Source organism: Chiloscyllium plagiosum, chromosome 36 (genome assembly GCF_004010195.1).
Source record: "Chiloscyllium plagiosum isolate BGI_BamShark_2017 chromosome 36, ASM401019v2, whole genome shotgun sequence".
Taxonomy (NCBI): Eukaryota; Metazoa; Chordata; class Chondrichthyes; order Orectolobiformes; family Hemiscylliidae; genus Chiloscyllium; species Chiloscyllium plagiosum.
In genome coordinates this window covers 20,548,500-20,570,963 of record NC_057745.1, presented here as the reverse complement: position 1 = coordinate 20,570,963, position 22,464 = coordinate 20,548,500, and the positions used below count along the sequence as shown (strand labels likewise).

Below are 22,464 nucleotides of genomic sequence, written 5' to 3'. Positions count from 1 at the left end.
TTCTTGCAGTCTTCTGCAGTCTTCTTCTTGACCTCTCCGCCTCCGTCCTACTCCGACCTATCACCCTCACCTTGACCTCTTTCCACCTATCACATTTCCAACGCCCCTCCTCCAAGTCCCTCCTCCCTACCTTTTATCTTCTCCTGCTGAACACTCTCTGCTCATTCCTGAAGAAGGGCCTGTGCCCGAAACGTCGAATCTCCTGTTCCCTGGATGCTGCCTGACCTGCTGTGCTGTTCCAGCAATAAAGTTTCAACTTTGATCTCCAGCATCTGCAGACCTCACTTTCTCCTACTAAACCCTGGACACTAAATTGCCCCACAGTGTATCATTTAGCATTGCCAAACCACCTAATCTATACATCTTCAGACTGTGGGAGGAAACCGAAGCACGCAGCAGAAACCTTTGCTGATCTGAGGAGAATGTACAAATTCCACACTGATAGTCACCCAACGTTGGAATCAAACCCAGTTCCCCTGGCACTGTGAGACCGTACCGCTAATCACCAAATCACTGTGCCTCCCTAATATACGAAACCCAGCGATTTCCTCACACAATGCAAAGAGAATCTCCATTTTTCATATTTCAAATACAAATCTCTAACTCTGTTGATGATCTATTTTTGTTGTTTTAGCATTCTGTTCATTGCCACTACCAATATCACTTGCCTTTTTCAAGGGGGAATTACACAAACCAGCCACTTCCCATGGGTTTAATACATTTATTAATGAAAGCCTATTTCATGTAACAGTGGCTCATCAACATTGAATCATAGTTTTTAAAAAATGATATTTTAGTTAATAATGCACTGAATACAGCAAATCACAATGGGCTTCAGCAAAGTATCACAATTAAAAATTGCCTAAAAACGTCAATGCTTATTCTTTGCCACAAAGATAAAACCTTTTTAAAATTATGACTACTTGTGTAGTTAGTTTCTTTGCTTACACATGAAATACTAAGCTAACTGAAATTATGTAGGTCACACACCTACATTTACACTACTGTACTTTAATCACCTCTGGATCGAGGAGAAAGTGAGGTCTGCAGATGCTGGAGATCAGAGCTGAAAATGTGTTGCTGGAAAAGCGCAGCAGGTCAGGCAGCATTCAAGGAACAGGAGAATCGACGTTTCGGGCATAAGCCCTTCCTCAGGAATCTTGTGAGGAAGGGCTTATGCTTGAAACGTCAATTCTCCTGTTCCTTGGATGCTGCCTGACCTGCTGCACTTTTCCAGCAACACATTTTCAGCTCACCTCTGGATCGATAATTTTTGTTAGATGTTGTCGCTGTGTGATTAACATCCTTAACACCGACCAGCACCCCCAGCCCTGCTCCTCACTTCATACATATGCAGAAACATTTTATAAACCACGAGAAGCACTAATCCTCTAGCTTAAGATTGTCACTGATGCAAAGATATGTGAAATGTCAGATAGTTCCACCGCTGCAATATTGATTTAATTAAAAGATTTGCTTCAGACTGCCCCAACACATACTGCATATCAGTTTGTTACTGCCCCTTATTCACAAAGATTACTCTAGTGTCAAAATGGAAACTCCATATTAAACAGGTTGAACAACTCATCAGATCCATCAAAATCATTGCTGTGACCCACAGATTCCCAATATATTCCAAACACAAGAACTACTTACCTGACTTAGACCACAATTCTCGCTGGTACTTGACTGGTACATTTCTACGTTTTTCAAATTCAAATGAGTTATCCTATAAAAAAAACATTAAATGTCAAGATCAACAAGTACAAAGGAACAGGAAGTAAAGGTAGATAGATTTTGAGAGAAACTGCTTCATACGCACCACAGTCAATTCTTTGCCAGCAGATTTCCGGAAGGCCTTTGTCCACCTGACCTTTCTTGGGTTACGCTTCTTCTTAAAATTCTTATGACACTTTGATCTGCAGAATCTGAAAATCTGCAAGAACAAGAAATTTTAACTCTTGACAAGTGCAATGTTGCCCACAGAAAGCCACGACAAAGTGAATTCCATTTGGAACATCAGTGATGCTATAGACTCAGGAACCCACAACCTGACACTTATTCAGTAGTCAAAGTGAGCAATGTAAGTGATGCAGTGTGACAAGTAACTATATAATGGAAACATCCCAGTGAGATATCACTAGCAGAATGGTGATGCAAAACAGAAATGCTCAATTTACATAGCAAATGTTGCTGATAAATGTATAATAATTGGGCAGTTACTTCACTTCTCCATCCTAAATCATAAAATGAGGGCAAGTGGAAAATCAAACCAGAAACAGCAATTAATCTCAAACTAGTAACAAGAACTCGAATGAAATAAAGAACTGGACAGACTAAGTAGAAAAACATCAAATCGAGCACCTACTTTAGCAGTTCGGCAAGCCAAGATCTCAACTGCCCTCAAGAGAAATACTTGGGATATGCCAAGTTGACAGCAACTAATTAATTAAACCATATTCATATTTCAAACAAAACAATGTTCACGTAATAATTGAATGACATGCTCCCTCGATTTATAATAATCCAAAATGTCAAAACTGTACACGGTAGCAGAGGGCAGATTTCACACAACACCATCGAAAAGCAAAATACTGTGGATGCGGGAAATCTGAACCATGGGTTAAACAGAGTTAATGTTATGGGTTGGGCGATTTTTCAGTAAAGCTGTACTGTCAAATAAACTGAAAATTGAACAGCTTTCCTTCACAGGCCTCAGCTTTTCCAACATTTCACTCAAAACAACATTGAATGAATAAAAGATTAATCCCTTCAACATTGCAATAATCTGTACATTTGAATTTTCAGAAGGCATCTTATAAGATGCCATACATTAGGCTGTTTAATAACAGTCCATGTTGTTGGAATAGTATATTAGTATAGATAGAGAATTTGCTAAGTAATAGAAAAGAATTGATATAAGGGGGATGTTTTCAGGATACCAACCAAGTGGAATAGCACAGGAATCAGTGCTACAGCCATGATTATTTATGACATATTTTAATTACGCGGACGGGGAGCGTGAATCAGCAATAGTCAAGTTTGAGGATGATACACAAATTGGTGGGAAGACAAGTGGTGAAGATGACACAAAGAGTCTGCAGAGGGATACAGACAGGTTAAGAAAGGGCACACAAACATGGCCATCAGAATATAATGTGGGAAAATGGGAGTTTATGCACTACGGATGGAAGAATAAAAGAGTTGACTACGATTTAAATGGAGAAAGACTGCAGAAAGCTACAACAGAGTGATTTAGGAGTCCTCAACCAAGTATCAGAAATAGTTAACATCCAGGCTAGTAGGGAATGTAACCGATACACTGGCCTTTATTTGAAAGAGAATGAAGTATAAAAGTAGGAAGGTTTTGCGAAAACAACACGGTGGCTCAGTGGTTAGCAGTGCTGTCTCACAGCGCCTGGGACCCAGGTGCAATTCCAGCCTCTCACCGTCTGTGTGGAGTTTGCACATTCTCCCCATGTCTTAGTGGGTTTCCTCCCACAGTCGAAAGATGTGCAGATTAGGTGGATTCGCCATGCTAAATTGCCCATTGTGTTCAGGGATGTGTAGGTTAGGAGCATTAGTCAGGGTAAATGTAGAGTAATAGGATCGGGGAATGGGTCTGGGTGGGTTACTTTTCAGAGAGTCAGTTTGGACTTGTTGAGCTGAAGGGGCTGTTTCCACAATGTAGGGATTCTATGAACACAAGACACTTTTCGGCCCACAGACAGAACACTGTCAACAGTCTTATCTAAAGAAAGATATACTGGTATTGAAAGCATTCTAGAGAAGGTTCATAAGGCTGATACCAGGAATGAAATTACTGCCTTATGAGAAGAGGTTGAGTAGGTTAGCCCTATACTCATTGGAATTTAGAAGAATGACCATCAACATTACTGAAACTTTGAAAGATTCTCAGGAGACATTTAAGGAAGATGCAGGAAGGTTGCTCGTGGGAGTCGAGAACAAGAGGATAATCTTGGAATAAGGGGTCACACATTTGAGACAAAGATGAGGAGGAATTTATTCTCTCAGAGGGTACTGAACAATGGATGTCTTTACCTGAGACAGCTGTCAAGGCTGGATCATTAAGTATATTCAATCTCAGAGTCAGATGTGCAGCAGACCCTTCCGTCCAACACATCCATGCCAACCAGATATCCCAATCCAATCTAGTCCCATTTGCCAGCACTTGGCCCATATTCCTCTATACCCTTTCTATTCATATACCCATCCAGATGCCTTTTAAATGTTGGAATTGTACCAGCCAGGGAATTATGGACCAGTGAGCCTGACGTCAGTGGTGAGGAAGTTATTGGATGGAATCCTGAGGGACAGGATGTTTATACTTTTGTCAATGACTGATTAGCGATAGTCAACATGGCTTTGTGCATGGGAAATCATGTCTCACAAACTTGACTTGACTTTCTTTGAAGCAGCAGCAAAGAGGAATGATGAGGGCAGAGTGGTAGATGTGATCTATATGGACTTCAGTAAGGCGTTCAAAAAGTTTCCCATGGGAGACTGGTTAGCAAGGTGAGATCTCATGGAATACAGGGAGAACTAGCCATTTGGATACAGAACTAGCTCAAAGGCAGAAGACAGAGGGTGGTGGTGGAGGGTTGTTTTTCAAACTGGAGGCCTGTGACCAGTGGAGTGCCACAAGGATCGGTGCTGGGTCCACTACTTTTCATCATTTATATCAATGATTTGGATGTGAGCATAAGAGGTATAGTTAGTAAGGTTGCAGATGGCATCAAAATTGGAGGTGTAGTGGACAGTGAAGAAGGTTACCTCATGTTACAACGGGATCTTGATCACATGGGCCAATGGGCTGAGAAGTGGAAGATGGAGTTTAATTCAGATAAATGTGAGGTGCTGCATTTTGGGAAAGCAAATCATAAGAGGACTTGTACACTTAATGGTAAGGTCCTAGGGTGTGTTGCTGAACAAAGAGACCTTGGAGTGCAGGTTCATAGTTCCTTGAAAGTAGAGTCGCAGGTAAATAGGATAGTGAAGAAGGCGTTTGGTATGCTTTTGTTTATCGGTCAGGGGATTGAGTACAGAGGTTAGGAGGTTATGTTGTGGCTATATAGGACATTGGTTAGGCCACTGGTGGAATATTGCGTGCAATTCTGGTATCCTTCCTATCGGAAAGATGTTGTGAAACTTGAAAGGGTTCAGAAAAGGATGTTGCCTTTACAAGGATGTTGCCAGGGTTAGAGGATTTGAGATATAGGAGAGGTTGAATAGGCTGGGGCTGTTTTCCCTGGAGCGTCGGAGGCTGAGGGGTAACCTTACAGAGGTTTATAAAATCATGGGGGGCATGGATAGGGTAAATAGACAAAGTCTTTTCCCTGGGGTGATGGAGTCCAGAACTAGAGGGCATAAGTTTAGGGTGAGAGTGGAAAGATATAAAAGAGACTTAAGGGGCAAATGTTTCATGCAGAGGGTGATACGTCTATGGAATGAGCTGCCAGAGGAAGTGGTGGAGGCTAGTATAATTGCAACATGTAAAAGGCATCTGGATGGGTATATGAATAGGAAGGGTTTGGAGGGATATGGGCCAGGTGCTGGCAGGTGGGACTAGATCAGGTTGGGATATCTGGTCAGCTTGGACGAGCAGGACCAAAGGATGTGTTTCTGTGCTGTACATCTCTATGACTTCCTCTGGCAGCTCATTCCATACACACACCAGCCCCTGTATGAAAAAGTTGCCCCTTAGGTTTCTTTTACATCTTTCCCATCTCACCCTAAACCTATGCCCTCTAGTTCTGGACTCCTCCACCCAAGGGAAAGGACCTTGCCTATTTACCCTATCCATGCCCCTCATGATTTTATAAACCTACATAATGCCACCCTGCAGCCTCTGACGCTCCAGGGAAAACAGCCCCAGCCTAATCAGCCTCTCCCTATAGCTTAAACCCTGGCAACATCCTTGTAAATCTTCTTTATGAGCCTTTTCAAATTTCATAACATCCTTCCTACAGGAGAGAAACCAGTATTGCACACAATATTCCAAAAGTGGCCTAACCAATGTCCTGAATAGCTGTAACATGACCTCCAACTCCTCTACTCAACACAATCTGAGACAGATTTTTAATCGACAAAGGAATCAAGTGTTATGGGGAAAATTGGCATGAGGATTACCAGCTCAGCCATGATCTCATTGAATGGTGAGTAGGCCCCTTGGGCTGAATAGTCTACTTCTGACCTTAATCTGAACACATTGTAGTGCTGTAGATTGCATCACACACAGTGCAAGGACCTAAATTACAACATGATATACATTCAGGTCAAAATTCAGGAATTCCCTCCCTATCAGCATTATGGGTCCAACTGCACGAAATGTACAGCAACAGATCAAGAAGGCAACTCACCACTATCTTCTCAAGGGCAAGTAAAAATTGACAATAAATGATGGCCCAGCCAGTGACGTGCATATCCTATGAGTACACAAAAACTGGTTCCATGACACACTGAACCAGTGCATTCCAGAACATAACCACACAAAATGTATTCATGCAAATACAATGAAATGCAAGTTAAAATTCTAACTGTACACCATCAAGTTACATTAAGTGTCAGCCTGAGTTCAGTTGGTAGCACTGTCATAGAACTGTACAGCACAGAAACAGATCCTTTCATCCAACTCATTCAGGCTGACCAGATATGATGAACCAATCTAGTCCCATTTGCCAGTAGATGGCCCATGGCCCGTGTCCCCCTAAATCCTTCCTACTCTGCTTGGGAGGATTTAAACTAGTTGGGGGGGGGGGGGGGGTGCACACGGCGGTGAGAGAATTGGTGGGACCCAGGGAGATGGTGCAGAAAAAGATGCAATCTGAGACTAGTACAGTTGAGAACAAAGGCAAGTCACAACCAGGGCAGGCAGGGACAAAGCAGAGAACAAGGTCGGACTGATAAATTCAACTGCATTTATTTCAATGCAAGGGGCCTAACAGGGAAGGCAGATAAACTCAGGGCATAGTTAGGAACATGGGACTGGGATATCACAGCAATTACAGAAACATGGCTCAAGGATGGACAGGACTGGCAGTTTAAAATTCCAGGAAAGAAATGCTACAGGAAGGACAGAAAGGGAGGCAAGAGAGGAGGGCAGGGGGGTGGCATTTTTGATAAGGGATAGCCTTACAGCTGTGCTGAGGGAGGATATTCCCAGAAATACATCTAGGGAAGCTATTTGGGTGGAACTGAGAAATGAGAAAGGAATGATCACCTTATTGGGATTGTATTAGTCAGAGGGAAATTGAGAAACAGATTTGTAAGGAGATCTCAGTTATCTATAAGAATAATAGGGTGGTTATGGTAGGGAATTTTAACTTTCCAAACATAGACTGGGACTGCCATAGTGTTAAGGGTTTAGATGGAGAGGTATTTGTTAATTGTGTACAAGAAAATTTTCTGATTCAGAATGTGGATGTACCTACGAGAGAAGGTGCAAAACTTGACCTACTCTTGGTTAGTGGGGGAGCACTTTGGGGTCAGCGATCATAATTCTATTAGATTTAAAATAGTGATGGAAAAGGATAGACCAGATCTAAAAGTTGAAGGTCTAAATTGGAGAAAGGCCAATTTTGACGGTATTAGGCAAGAACTTTCAAAAGCTGATTTGGGGCAGATGTTGACAGGTAAAGGGACGGCTGGAAAATGGGAAGCCTTCAGAAATGAGATAACGAGAATCCAGAGAAAGTATATTCCTGTCAGGGTTTGGTTAAGAAAAAGAAGAAAGCTCCTATCAGGTATAGACAAGATAGATTGGTTGAATCTTTAGAAGAGTACAAAGACAGTAGGAGTATACTTGAGAGAAATCAGGAGGGCAAAAAGGGGACATGAGATAGCTTTGGGAAATAGAGTTAAGGAGAATCCAAATGATTTTTACAAATACATTAAGGACAAAAGGGTAACTAGGGAGAGAATAGGGCACCTCAAAGATCAACAAGGTGGCCTATTTGTGGAGCAGCAGGAGATGGGGGAGATACTAAATGACTATTTTGCATTAGTATTTACTGTGGAAAAGGACACGGAAGATATAGAATTAGGGAAATAGATGGTGACATCTTGAAAAATGTCCAGATTACAAAGGAGGAAGTGCTGGATGTCTTGAAACGCATACAAGTGGACAAATCCACAGGACCTGATCAGGTGTACCCAAGAACTCTGTGGGAAGCTAGGGAAGTGATTGCTGGGTCTCTTGCTGAGATATTTGTACCATCGATAGTCACAGGTGAGGTGCCGGATAACTGGAGGTTGGAAAACGTGGTGCCACTGTTTAAGAAAGGTGGTAAGGACAAGCCAGGGAACTACAGACCAGCCTGATGTCAGTGGTGGGCAAGTTGTTGAAGGAACTCCTGAGGGACAGGATGTACATGTATTTGGAAAGGCAGGGGCTGATTAGGGACAGTCAACATGGCTTTGTACATGGGAAATCATGTCTCACAAACTTGACTGAGTTTTTTGAAGAAGTAACAAAGAGGATTGATGAGGGCAGAGCGGTAGATGTGATCTATATGGACTTCAGTAAGACGTTCGAAAAGGTTCCCCATGGGAGACTGGTTAGCAAGGTTAGATCTCATGGAATACAGGGAGAACTAGCCATTTGGATACAGAACTGGCTCAAAGGTAGAAGACAGAGGCTGGTGTTGGTGGGTTGTTTTTCTGACTGGAGGCCTGTAACCAGTGGAGTGTCACAAGGATCGGTGCTGGGTCCACTTCTTTTCATCATTTATATAAATGACTGGGATGTGAGCAGAAGAGGTATAGTTAGTAAGTTTGCAGTTGACACCAAAATTGGAGGTGTAGTGGATAGCGAAGAAGGTTACCTCAGATTACAATGGGATCTTGATCAGATGGGCCAATGGGTTGAGAAGTGGCAGATGAAGTTTAATTTAGATAAATGTGAGGTGCTGCATTTTGGGAAAGCAAATCTTAGCAGGTCTTATACACTTAATGGCAAGGTTCGAGGGAGTGTTGCTGAACAAAGAGACCTTGGAGTGCAGGTTCATAGCTCCTTCAAAGTACAGTCGCAGGTAGATAGGATAGTGAAGGCGGTGTTTGGTATGCTTTCCTTTATTGGTCAGGGTATTGAGTACAGGAGTTGAGAGGTCATGTTGTGGCTGTACAGGACATTAGTTAGGCCACCTTTGGAATATTGCATGCAATTCTGGTCTCCTTCTTATCGGAAGGACGTTGTGAAACTTGAAAGGGTTCAGAAAAGATTCACAAGGATGTTGCCAGGGTTGGAGGATTTAAGCTATAGGGAGAGATTGAATAGGCTAGGGCTGTTTTCCCTGGAGCGGCAGAGGCTGAGGAGTGACCTTATAGAGGTTTATAAAATCATAAGGAGCATGGATAGGATAAATAAACAAAGTCTTTTCCCTGCGGTGGGGGAGTGCAGAACTGGAGGGCATAGGCTTAAGGTAAGAGGGGAAAGATATAAAAGAGACCTGAGAGACAACGTTTTCATGCAGAGAGTAGTACATGTATGGAATTAGCTGCCAGACGGAGTGGTGGAGGACCGGAGGGTCTGTTTCCATGCTGTACATCTTTATGACTCTACAACTCGTGCCCATACAGATGCCTTTTAAATTGTGCTAGCCTCCACCACTTCTTCTGGCAGCTCATTCCATACAAACACCACAACCTTTAAGTTTTTTTTTAAATCTATCCCCTCTCACCTTAAACCTTTGCCCTCTAGTTTTGGTCTCCTCTACCTTGGGAAAAACACCTTGTCTAGTAACTCTATATATGCTGAGTATATATCCCTCCTGATTTTATAAACCCCTAAGGTCACCCCTCAGCCTCCAAAGCTCCAGGGAAAATAGCCCCAGCCGTATTCTGCCTGTCCCTGTAGCTTCTTGAAACCAACACCTCCCAGCTCACAAATCTGACTTTAAACACCTAAGCACAAAACTGCAGATTCAAACTTCAGTCTGAGTTGTAACTTTCAAATCTGACATTAAACTCGTCACCTCTTTCATGCGGACGAAAAAGATCCAACAATTCTGAAGGTGAGTAGTGGAATTATCTCTGGTATTACCCGAGCGACACAAGCAAATTAAATGGATCATTCTCAACTTTCTGCGTGGGGGCTCTTGTTGGTCTGACAGTAGCAATAACTACAACCTCAAACTGGTAGCTCACTGACTTGTGATTCCTTTCGATAGACCGTGTGAAAGGCGCTATATAAATGCAAGTGCGTGTTGCCCACAACATGTCGCCGAGCAAAGGCGCAGCGTGCCCCCGCCAAGTTCTGATCACTATACCGTCTTCTCCCGGACCTTTCCCCGGCAGGTCCCAGCCTCTCTTTGCCGATGATGATGCCGGGCTGTCCAGGCCGACAGCTACGGCGAGGCGCCCGAGGCCTGGGCCCGGGCTCTCCGACTGTCCCCACCCCAACACCCGCCCATCCCCGCCTCACCTTACAGTCATTGCGGACGAACATCATGCCGTGACCCGGATACACCGGCGCCGAGCAAAAGTAACACTTTTCGATGCGCATTTTCGCCCCGGCTTGTAGGTGACCGCGCGGTTCCCCGACACCGGCCTCCCGCTGCCCTCACTCGCAGCAAAATGGCCGAACAGTACCGGGAGGACCGCGGCACAGCGCCTCCTACAGTCCCGGAGGACAGCAGCACGGTGCCCCTGTGTCCGGGAGGACCGCGGCACAGCGCCCCCTACAGTCCCGGAGGACAGCAGCACGGTGCCCCCGTGTCCGGGAGGACCGCGGCACAACGCCCCCTACAGTCCCGGAGGACAGCAGCACGGTGCCCCCGTGTCCGGGAGGACCGCGGCACAGCGCCCTCTACAGTCCCGGAGGACAGCAGCACGGTGCCCCCGTGTCCGAGAGGACCGCGGCACAGCGCCCTCTACAGTCCCGGAGGACAGCAGCACGGTGCCCCCGTGTCCGGGAGGACCGCGACACAGCGCCCCCTACAGTGCCGGAGGACAGCAGCACGGTGCCCCTGTGTCCGGGAGGACCGCGGCACAGCGCCCTCTACAGTCCCGGAGGACAGCAGCACATCGCCGGAGTGTCGGGAGAACCGCCGGACATCACCCTCTACAGTCCCAGAGGAACAGCGCCCCTCTGTCCGGGAGGATCGCGAGACAGCTCCGTCAACTGTCCCAGAGGACAGCAGCACAGCGCCCCAGTTGTCTGGGAAGCCCGTGGGACAGCGCCACCTACAATCCCGGAGGACAACAGCACATCGCCCTAAGTGACGGGAGGACCACGGGACAGCACCCTCTACAGTCCCAGAGGATGGCAGCATAGCGTCTTTATGTTCAGGATTGATTGTCTGCTTTTCAATGTATAATTTCAGTTACATCACACTGTAAATTTTTGCTATAAATTCTGTGTTAGGAATGAGCCCTCCACTATCAACTGATGACAGAGTGACACTCTGAAAGCTAGTGTGCTTCCAATTAAACCTGTTGGACTATAACCTGGTGTGCGATTTTTAATTTTGTACACCCCAGTCCAACACCGGCATCTCCAAATTATGTTCGGGAGGACCACAGGACAGCACTCCCTACAGTTCCAGAGGACAGCAGCATAGCACCCCTGTGTCCAGGAGAGCCGTGGGACAGTGCCCTCTACTGTCCCAGAGGATGGCAGCACAGTGCACCTGTGTCGGGGAGGACTGCAGGACAGCACCCTCTACAGTCCCGGAGGACAGCTGCACAACGCTCCTATGTCTGGGAGGACTGCAGGACATCGCCCTCTACTGTCCCAGAGGATGGCAGCACAGCGCACCTGTGTCGGGGAGGACTGCAGGACAGCACTCTCTACAGTCCCGGAGGACAGCTGCACAACGCTCCTATGTCTGGGAGGACTGCAGGACATCGCCCTCTACTGTCCCAGAGAATGGCAGCACAGCGCACCTGTGTCGGGGAGAACTGCAGGACAGTGCCCTCTACATTCTCGGAGGATGGCAGACTGCACCCATGTGTCCGAAAGGGTCACAGGACAGTGCCCTCTACAGTCCTGGAGAACAGCAGCACAGCGCCCCCGTTGTCCAGGAGGACCGCAGGACAGCACCCATACAGTCCCGGAGAACAGCAGCACATCACCCCTGTGTCCAGGAGGACCATGGGACAGCATCCTCTATAGACCCGGAGGACAGCATCACAGCGCCCCAGTTGTCTGGGAGCACTGCAGTCCTGGAGCACCGCCGGCCAATGTCCCCTTCCGTCCCAGAGAACCTAGAGTCCTGGAGAAGCTTGGGACAGTGCCCCCTACAGTCCCAAAGGACCGCATCCCCTCACCCTTCTCTGCTGCGAGGAATGATGTGGAGGTGCTGGTGTTGGACTGGGGTGGACAAAGTTAAAAATCATACAACACCAGGTTATAGTCCAACAAGTTTAATTGGAAACTCTAGCTTTCGGAGCACTGCTCCTTCATTGGCCTGCTGTGGAGCAGGATCATAAGACACAGAATCTATAGCAAAAGATTACAGTGTCATCCAACTGAAATGACATATTGAACAAATCCTTCTTTACAGTCAGTTTTGAAATGTTGAAATTCCTTATTACTATACTGTATTACTTTTTCCCATCTCTGAGTTTTGCTTATGTTGGCGAAGATTCTTGGGGACAGGATTTACTCACACCTGAAAAAATATGGAATTGGTAGCAATAGGCAGAATGGCTTTGTGCAGAGAAGGTCATGTCTCACAAACATGATTGAGTTCTTTGAGGAAATGACAAAGATAATTGAAGAGGGCAGGACTGTAGGTATTGTCTATATGGACTTTAGCAAGGGTAGATGTTGTCTATGTGGACTTCAGCAAGGCTTTTTATAAGGTCCCTCATGGCAGGTTGGTACAAAAGGTGAAGTCACATGGGATCCACAGTGAGCTGGTAAAACGAGTACAGAACTGGCGTAGTCATAGAAGACAGAGAGTTAAAGGATATTTTTCTGACTGGAGATCTGTGACTAATGGTGTTCTGCAGGTGTCAGAGCTGAGACACCTGTTGTTTGTGGTATAAATGATTTGGAGGAGAATATAAGTGGCCTGATTAGTAAGTTTGGGGATGACACAACCACTGGGGGAGCTGCAGATAGTGAGGGAAATTGCCAGAGGATACAGCCAGATATAGATTGGCTGTAGACTTGGGCATAGAAATGTTAGATGGATTTAATCCTGAGAAATGTGAGGTGATGCACTTTGGAAGATCTAATGCAGGAGGGAGGTATGCAGTAAATGACAGAACACTTAGTAGCATCAACATACAGAGAGATCTCGATATACAGCTTCACAGTTCCCTGAAAGCGGTAACACAGGTCAAGAAGGCATGTAGTATGCTTACCTTCATTGGTCAGAGCATAGAGTGTAAAAATTGGCAATTCATGTTACAGCTGTACAGAACTTAGACAACACTAGAACTATTGTGTCCAGTTCTGATTACCATACTAAAGGAAAGATGTGCAGACTTTGGAGAGGATACAGAAACAGTTTACCAGAATTTTGCCTGGTTTTAGGAGTATTAGCTATGAAGAGAGATTGGACAAACTTGGTTTGTTTTCACTTGAACATTGTGTCCAGTTCTGATTACCACACTAAAGGAAAGATGTGCAGACTTTGGAGAGGATACAGAAACAGTTTACCAGAATTTTGCCTGGTTTTAAGAGTATTAGCTATGAGGAGAGATTGGACAAACTTGGTTTGTTTTCACTTGAACATTGAAGAATGAGGGGGCAACCTGATAAAAATTTACAAAATTATGAGAGGGCACAGATAGAATGGATAATTGGAGTCTTTTTCCCAGGGTAGAAACATCACTTACCAGGGGACATAGCTATAAAGTAAAAGAGGATAATTTAAAGAAGATGTGAGAGGCAAGTATTTTAGACAGAGGGTGGAATGTGCTCCCAGAGGAAGTGGTGAAAGCCAATGCAATAGTAACATTTAAGAAGCATCTTTATAGATATACGACTAGTCAGGGAATAGCAGGATATGGACCATGTAGAAGCAATAGGTTTTTAGAAAGGCATCATGTGTTAGCTCAGTCCTGGGGGCCAAAGGCCTCTTCCTGTCCTTTACTGTTCTATGTATCTTTATATATCTGTCTTCCTATCTATTCCTGTCTGGGTGGCAGTCTTTAGAACACCCCCAACAAAATGATTGCCTTTTTTGTTATTAAGTTCTACCCATATGACCTCAATTGAGGAAACTTCTAAGATACCATTCCTCCTCACTGCAGTAATTGGCTCCTTAATCAATATTGTGACACCACCTCCTCTTTTACAATCAGGCTGGAGGATCTCAGGACAGCACCTCCAACAGGTCTGGAGGACCAACACTCACAGCATGGTGCCCTTAATTAACTTGGAGGATCACAGCACAACCCTGCCAATGGCCTGCCCACTAAAAGCTCAGGAGGACTACAACATAGTGCACCCCACAGGCCTAGAGGACCACAACACAGTACTCCCATAGGGTTCTGAGGATGCAGCACAGAACCCCTGACAGGCTCAGATGTTGTTGTATCTCTGCCCTGTCTCCTGAACATCAATTGCAATTTGTCCACTTCTTCAGCAGTGAACTGAAAATTTCTTCCAGTGCAAACTAGACTTTAAAAATGTGTTTTCTAGATTCAGGCTTCTTATTCTATGTCCTGCATTTGTCAAAGTGTTCAATGGCTTTCTATTGCTACCAAGAGCAACAGGCAAGCAATGACCCCACCCTTTCTGATGACTTTGTGAAAAGTGGTGTCTCAGTCAACTCAGTAAACAATGAAGTCACTTCCAGTGCAGAGGCTGGCGCAGACAACCACAAAAGCCAGATCAGGGTCTCATGTTGAGTTGAGACAAATGCAACAGTTATCCATGGCTTTGTAAGGTCAGACAGTCTCGACAGATTCATAACCAAAGGGCACTAACTACAGCCAGACAGTTGTCGTGCAAACAAGTGAAACATTAAACTCTTAAAAATGTACATAATGCTTCTTATCCTGAATTATAATTGCTGCCAAGATTACATTTGAATTTCCATTTCTTTCCCCACTGTACACTGACACTGGTCTAATGTTTAAAGGGGTGATGTCATTTGGACATTTGAATGAAACAGTCACTGATTCTAAATTAGGTTTGTGCTAATTGATTAAAATTGTGATGAATATTAAGCTTATTACAAAATATTAAAAGCAATTGTCAAAATAGATGCACCTGCTGCATTGGACCATGATGGTGACGGCATTTGCTGCTTCCTTGTTGCTAATATTTACATAAAAGGAAGACATGAGTCTTATAAAAATGACAGAGATTGAATCCTGAATACTGCCCTTTCAATAAATTATTCCACTCCCTTAAGGTTCTCCAAACAGCCCTAGCAGTGAGTTTTTACTGCACTGTAATGTTCTATGTTCTATATATGTTCTATAAAGGAAATGACCATGCAGCTTAACAGTGGGTGTTTACATAATTTATAAAGTTTATGCAGTTAATTGTTTCTTAGAAAACACCTCATACCTAATTTACAATTCTCCACACAGCCTGAAGTAAGAGCTGCCCAGTAGGGGGCCTCACTGTTTCAGTTCTTTCCATGCTCTCGAGCTTGTGAATGGAATTCAGGACAGAGCACTTATGAGGTTGGATGCAAGTCCCATTGATTGCTATCATAGAACTGATTTCATTTCACTGCATTTTTAGCTTTTCTTATTGGTGACTCAGTGATTAGCACTGCTGTCTCACAGCATCAGGGACCCAGGTTTGATTCCACCCTTGGGCAACTGTCTGTGTGGAGTTTGCACATTCTCCCTGGGTCTGCGTGGGTTTCCTCCAGGTGCCAAGGTTTCCTTCCACACTCCAAAGATGTGCAGATTAGGTAGATTGGCCGTGCTAAATTTCCCCATAGTATCCAAGCATGTGCAGACGTTAGCCATGGGAAATGCGGGGTTACAGGGATACGATAGTGGGGTGGGGCTGGATGGGATGCTCTTTGGAAGGTTGTTATGGACTCAATGGGCTGAATGGCCTGCTTCTACACTGTAGGGATTCTATGATACGATTTCTAAGATTCATTTACTGAGTAATCCAATAACCACGAGTCATTGTTTATTATCAGTAGTAGACATGGCAACAGAAGGCGAATTGATGCTTTGTCTGTTATGACTCTGATACTGGCCAATGGAGTCAAACTGCTGCCACATGTGAGGTTGATCCCCATCAGTAAAACTCCTGATCAATGTACTCATGACTCTGCAGGAGCCACATTCATGGTTTCTTCAATCCAATTTGTGTAAGTTCAAGAAAGTAAGTGTCATGTGAAAAGGCTTGCTTCTGATTCGGAAAAGGATATTTCAAGACAAGCAGGTTTTAACAGTTGCAACTGTTAGCGCGGATGAAGTGATATCAGTCCGAGCCCAGAGTGCGGTTCAACAATCGGTAACGTTTATTGATACAGTAACACCGGCGGAGACCAACCGAGGTCCGAATCTCGGCTGTTCAGCTGTTCCCGCGCGCTGCTACAGATTATATACCTTTCTTTGTCAGGATGTGAGGATTTTGAGTATGAATGGGATGGAGTAGGTGCAAATGGTGGGTTTCCTGCCGTCCCAGGAGAGTTGCAGTGTACACACAATAGGGTGCTAATTGGATTATGTAAACGGGTCCGGGTACTATCTGCTTGTCTCTCTCTGTGAGGGCTGGGGGATAGCACCCCCCTTTGTTCCCTTGGGGTGCTGGTGTGTATTAGTCTGTTCGTTCCTGTCTGGTGGATGCCTGTCCTTTGTGTCAGGATGGTTCTGTATTGATGAATATGGGTGTGTTTCAGTCAGTCTCTTGATTTGATTAGGAGATGGGTTTCCATATTAATTAGCTCCGGAGTTTCGGTCTATGAGTCATGGTTAGTGTCTGGCCTAGTGTGGATTTGATCTGTCCTCTGGCTCCCATCTCCCGGTCACGTGGGCGGACCGGCAGCTGCTGAGTTCTGTGGGTTTAAGCTGTGGCTGCCGTTTTTAAAACACAAAATGAATTCCTATAGTTTTATCAATGTAGGCATAGTCCCGTGGGAAATGCGGGGCAGGTCTGATGCCCGCTTGCACAACTTTATAGTTTCCAAATAGGGAAGCATCTTAAACCACGATTCTTAATGACTTTGATACACTGGATTGGTTGGAAACAGCCTTTATTTAGATTAGATTACCTACAGTATGGAAACAGACCATTTGGTCCAACAAGTCCAAAGAGTAACCCATCCAGAACAATTCCCCTACCCTATATTTATCCCTGACAAATGCACCTAATATTATGGGCAATTTAGCATGACTACTTCACCTGACCTGCACATCTTTCGGATTGTGGGAGGAAACCGGAGCACCCGGAGGAAACTCATGCAGACACAGGGAGAATGTGCAAACTCCACACAGGCAATCACCTGAGGTGAGAGTCGAACCTGGGTCCCTGGTGCTGTGGGGTAGCAGTGCTGACCACTGAGACACCATGCCCCCCTAAATTTATTGGTATAAACCATGTCCGGGAGACCACAGTCACTATTTCTTTAAATTCATTCACAGGATGAGGGCATCACTAGCCACTCCAATATTTATTGCCCACAGGACAGTTAAGAGACAACCACATTGTTGTGGGTCTGTTGTAGGCCAAATCAGATAAGGATGGCAGATTCCTTTCCGAAAGGACTTCAGTGAACCAGGTAAGATTTTTCTGACAATCAACAATTGTTTCATGATCATCATCCACTTTTATTTCAGAATTTATTGAATTCAATTTCAACTCCATGGCAGGATTTGAAGTTAGACCACCAGAACATTACCTGGGCCTCTGGATTAATAGTCTAATGATAATACCACTTTGCGATTGCTACTGGAATTAACCCTGTGCAACTTTCTCTCAGATATCCTCAAGGTGACTCACCTTTCTTATTTTATCAATTGGAGACTGTGAAACTTCTTAAGCTTGCAACCTCCTCTGAAATATTCTAGAAGTGCTTTTCATCATTAATATAAATGGTTTGAATGTGAATATAGGAGGTGTGGTAAGTAAGTTTGTACAGGACACCAAAATTGGTGGTGTTATGGACAATAAAGTAGGTTGTGTAGAGTACAACAGGACCTTGACCAGATGTGGCAGATGGAATTAAATTTAGATAAATCTAAGGTATTGAATTTTGGAAAGGCAAATCAGGGCAGGACTTATACAGTTAATAGTAAGGTCCTCGGGAGTGTTGCCAAACAAAGAGATGTAGGGGTGCAGGTGCATAGTTCCTTGAAAGTGGAAGTTGCAGGTACACAGGTTGGTCAGGAAGGCAGTCTTGCTTTCATTGGTCAATGTACTGAGTATAGGAATATGGTGCTGGAAAAGCACAGCAGGTCAGGCAGCATCCAAAGAGCAGGAGAGTTGACGTTTCGAACATAAGCCCATCATCATTCCTTCATGAATGATGCTACCTTACCTGCTGTGTCACATTTTTCAACTCTAATACTCCAGCCTCTGCAGTCCTCACTTTCTCCTGAGTGTAGGAGTTGGGAGGTCATGTTGCATCTGGACAGGACATTGGTGAGGCTATTTTTAGAATACTATATTCAATTCTAGTCTCCCTGCTGTAGGAAAGATGTTGTGAAACTTAAAAGGGTTCAGAAAAGGTTTACAAGAATGTTGCCAGGATTGGAGGGTTTGAGCTGCAAGGAAAATCTGTAGCTTTCTTCCCTGGAGCATTGGATGCTGAGGGGTGACCTAATAGAGGTTTATAAAATCGTGAGGGGCATGGATAGGGTCAATAGCCAAGGTCTTTTGCCCAGGGCGGGGTAATCAAAGACTAAAGGAATAGGTTTAAGGTGAGAAGGGAAAGATTTAAAAGGGACATGAGAGGCAACTTTTTTACACAGAGGTTGGTGCTGTTATGGAACGAGCTGCCAGAAGCAGTGGTGGAGCCTGGTAGAGTTACAACATTTAAAAGGCACCTAGATGGGTTCATGAGTAGAGAGATATGGGCCAAGTGCTGGCAAATGGGATTAAATCAGTTTAGGATATCTGGTCAGCATGGTTGAGTTGGACCTAAGGGTCTGGTCCCATGTTGTATGACTCTATGACTCAAGTAATAAAAAGACAGACCTGGATCACTTCAATACCTCTTATTTGACTCAGGATAAACTGAACCTGTTGCAGCTCTCTTTAGAAATGAGAAGGGTGCGAGGTGACTTGTTAGAGTTTTTCAAGATCACTATTCTCTCTCTCTCTCTCTCTCCCCTCCCTCCCCCCTCTCTCACTCACTATTTCTCTCTCCCCTCTCTTTCTCGCTCGCTCTTGCTCTCTCTCTCTGGCTCTCTCACTCTCCCAGTCTCCGCAGATGCTGCTTAACCTGCATTCCCAAGCATTTTCAGTTTTTATTGCAGGTTTCCAGTTACCTCAGTATGTTCCTTATCGACATAAATATTACAGTCACAATTAAAGCTGAAAAGGAATTCAAGAAAAACTTCCGCTCCCAGAGCGTGTTAGAAGGTGGAATTTGCTACTATAAGGAGTAGTTAAATAAACAGTGTAAAAGAATTCAAGGACGAGTTAGATAAGCAGACAGGAGAGAAAGGATTAGATGGTTAGAGAACATAGAACATTACAACACAGAACAGGCCCTTCGGCCCTCAATGTTGCCCCGACCTGTGTTATGTCAATGGGGTGAGATGAAAAAGTGCTTTATGTGGAAGATAAACATTAGAATGACCTGTACATGTGCTAAAAATGGATTTGGAAGGCTTTGCCATTTGAATTTCCAGCTTGCGGCGAGTTGGAGCTCCATCTCAAAACAAGAAAATACAAACATTATATTTGAAAGGCACTGGAACTGGAACACCTCTGCACCTTTTACCTTCACTGCATGCAGTTTTGGTCTCCCTCCCGAAGAAAGGAGGTACTTACTATAGACAGAGTGCAGAGTGGGTTCACCAGGCTTACTGTTGGAATGTCAGGACTGTCCTACAGGGAGATTAGATTAGATTACTTACAAGTGTGGAAACAGGCCCTTCGGTCCAACAAGTCCACACTGACCCTCCAAAGAGCAACCCACCCAGACCCATTCCCCTATGTTTACCCCTTCACCTAACACAATGGGCAATTTAGCATGGCCAGTTCATCTAACCTGCACATTTTTGGGCTGTGGAAGGAAACTGGAGCAGCCGGAGGAAACCCACGCAGACACGGGGAAAATGTGCAAACTCCACACAGACAGTTGCCTGAGATGGGAATTGAACCTGTGTCTCTGACGCTGTGAAACAGCAGTGCTAACCACTGTGCCACAGATATTGTAATCACTCAAGTTTAGAAGGATGAGAGTGAATCTGATTGAAATGCAGAAAGTTCTAACAGGACTAAAAAGAATAGATGCAGGGAAGAATACTTTCCCTGTTTGGAGAATCTAGATCCAGGGGACACACACTCAGGATATAGGGTAGACCATTTAGGACTGAGATGAGGAAATATTTCTTCATTCAAAGGGTAGTGAACCCGCAGAATTCTCTTCCATAGAAGGCTGTGGAAACCAAGTCACTGAATATATAAAAGAAAGAAATGGATACATATTTAGATTTTAAAACCAAAGAGTACAGGGAAAAAACAGGAAGATGACATTGGGATAAATGATCAGGCATGATCATTTTGAATTGTGCAACAGGTTGAAGGGCCAAATGACCTCTTCCTGTTCTTTGTTTCTAACTAAAGGAACCCTCTTTTGGCATAAAGTGAGTACAATAGAACAGAAGGCAGCCAAGGCCTAATGGGTCCAGAGTTGGAAAATATTCATCATGACATGTCTGAAATAACTCCACGGAGCCTGGTATCCCAGCACCAAGACACCTTTTTACATGCATGTGCACAGTGAATGCAACTCATCCAGCTAGCTCAGAGCCAGCTCTCAGAGTGACCTGGATGTTTGACACTCCTGTTTATATCTGTCAGCCAGGGCTCCCTGATTGGACCAGGTTAACAGCCCCAATCAGAGAACTCCTATTCTATGACGTCCACCTGGCTGACCTTGGTTCAATCACTACAACATCCATTATATTGTTTTGATGAAGAAATGTGAGGAGAAGACCCATCAATCACTTCCAGCCTACTCCAACATTCAATACAATTCCTGGCTGATCTTCCGCCTCAACTTCACCAACAATTCTGGAATCGAGATAACAATGCAGAAAGATGAAAAACAAAGGTAGGCACTGATATCTTTACTTGATAATAATGTTATAGTCATGTCTAATGATCAAGCACTGGAGGTTGAGTCCAAGTTTATGATTGTTTTTTTCAAATAACACAAGGAGATCATCACTCCAAGTTAAGCACTGGAGTAAGTCTCTGAAAAATACAGGAAAAAATGAGCACTTTTGTACCATGTTTGGTCACATAAGCATCTCATTATTTGAAAGCCAATCCTGTTTCATACAAACATAAGAAACAAATGTCCGGTCTAGGGGCATAGATTAATGTTGTTAACATCTCCTTCACCCAGTCAGGGTGCAATTAATCTTATCCTCGATGTCAATGTTTTTCCCTATCCCCTATCAGTGTCTGTTATCTCCCTGCCTGAGTGTCTCCTGACTCCAAGGCCTCTACAGAATGTTTTTGTTCACATTAACTTCTTTCTGTACAAAATGGCTTCCCGATTCATGCTGTCACTAATTTCTAGGATGCATAATGTTCATCTGGCACAAGGCTCATTAGGTGAAGTCTGCTCTTTACTTTCACTATAAAAATCTCGATTTAACCCTGACAGTCTAATCCTGCTCCAACAATAGTTTATTCATTAACTATATGTTTGCCTCCTACTTACCAACCCCAGATCCATGCAGATTCCCTTTGTAGCTGAAAATGTGTTGCTGGAAAAGCGCAGCAAGTCAGGCAGCATCCAAGGAACAGGGGAATCGACGTTTCGGGCATAAGCCCTTCTTCAGGAATCAGGCTTATGCCCGAAACGTCGATTCTCCTGTTCCTTGGATGCTGCCTGACCTGCTGCGCTTTTCCAGCAACACATTTTCAGCTCTGATCTCCAGCATCTGCAGTCCTCACTTTCTCCTCGAAGATTCCTTTTGTATTCTTCTGAGGACACATTAAATCAAATTAACTGATTGACTCAAAGAATTGGAGCTAAGAGGCTCATAGACATAGACATAGAGTCCTACAGCACAGAAACAGGGCTTTTGGCCCAAACTAGACCATGCCGACCAAAATGTTGGTCCACACTGACCCCACTTCCTTGCACTTGGCCCAGATCCTCCTAATCCTTCCCAATACGTGTATTTGTCCAAATGCCTTTCAAATGTTGATAATGTACCTGCCCCAACCACTTCTGCTGGCAGCTCATTCTATATGCGTACCACCCTCTGTGTAAAAAAGATGCCCTTCAGGTTTCCTTTTATTCTTTCCCTGTAACAAAAATTAAATATAAAAGGAAACTTACCTATTTGAATTAAAATAACCATCACTGAGGCTGATGA

General features: G+C 44.4%; 1 protein-coding gene across 1 annotated transcript in view; it reads right to left on the bottom strand.

The window, feature by feature from the left end:
- Nucleotides 1–10,613, bottom strand: part of rsl24d1 (ribosomal L24 domain containing 1) — a 15,180-nt gene extending 4,567 nt beyond the window's left edge. Inside the window, exons 1-3 of the mRNA XM_043677509.1 lie at nucleotides 10,442–10,613; nucleotides 1,823–1,936; nucleotides 1,657–1,729 (exon numbers count right to left, since the gene is read on the bottom strand). Coding sequence (XP_043533444.1) covers nucleotides 1,657–1,729; nucleotides 1,823–1,936; nucleotides 10,442–10,522 — 268 coding nt within the window. The 5' untranslated portion in view covers nucleotides 10,523–10,613. The remainder of the gene's footprint in view (nucleotides 1–1,656; nucleotides 1,730–1,822; nucleotides 1,937–10,441) is intronic.
- Nucleotides 10,614–22,464: the final 11,851 nt, after the last annotated feature.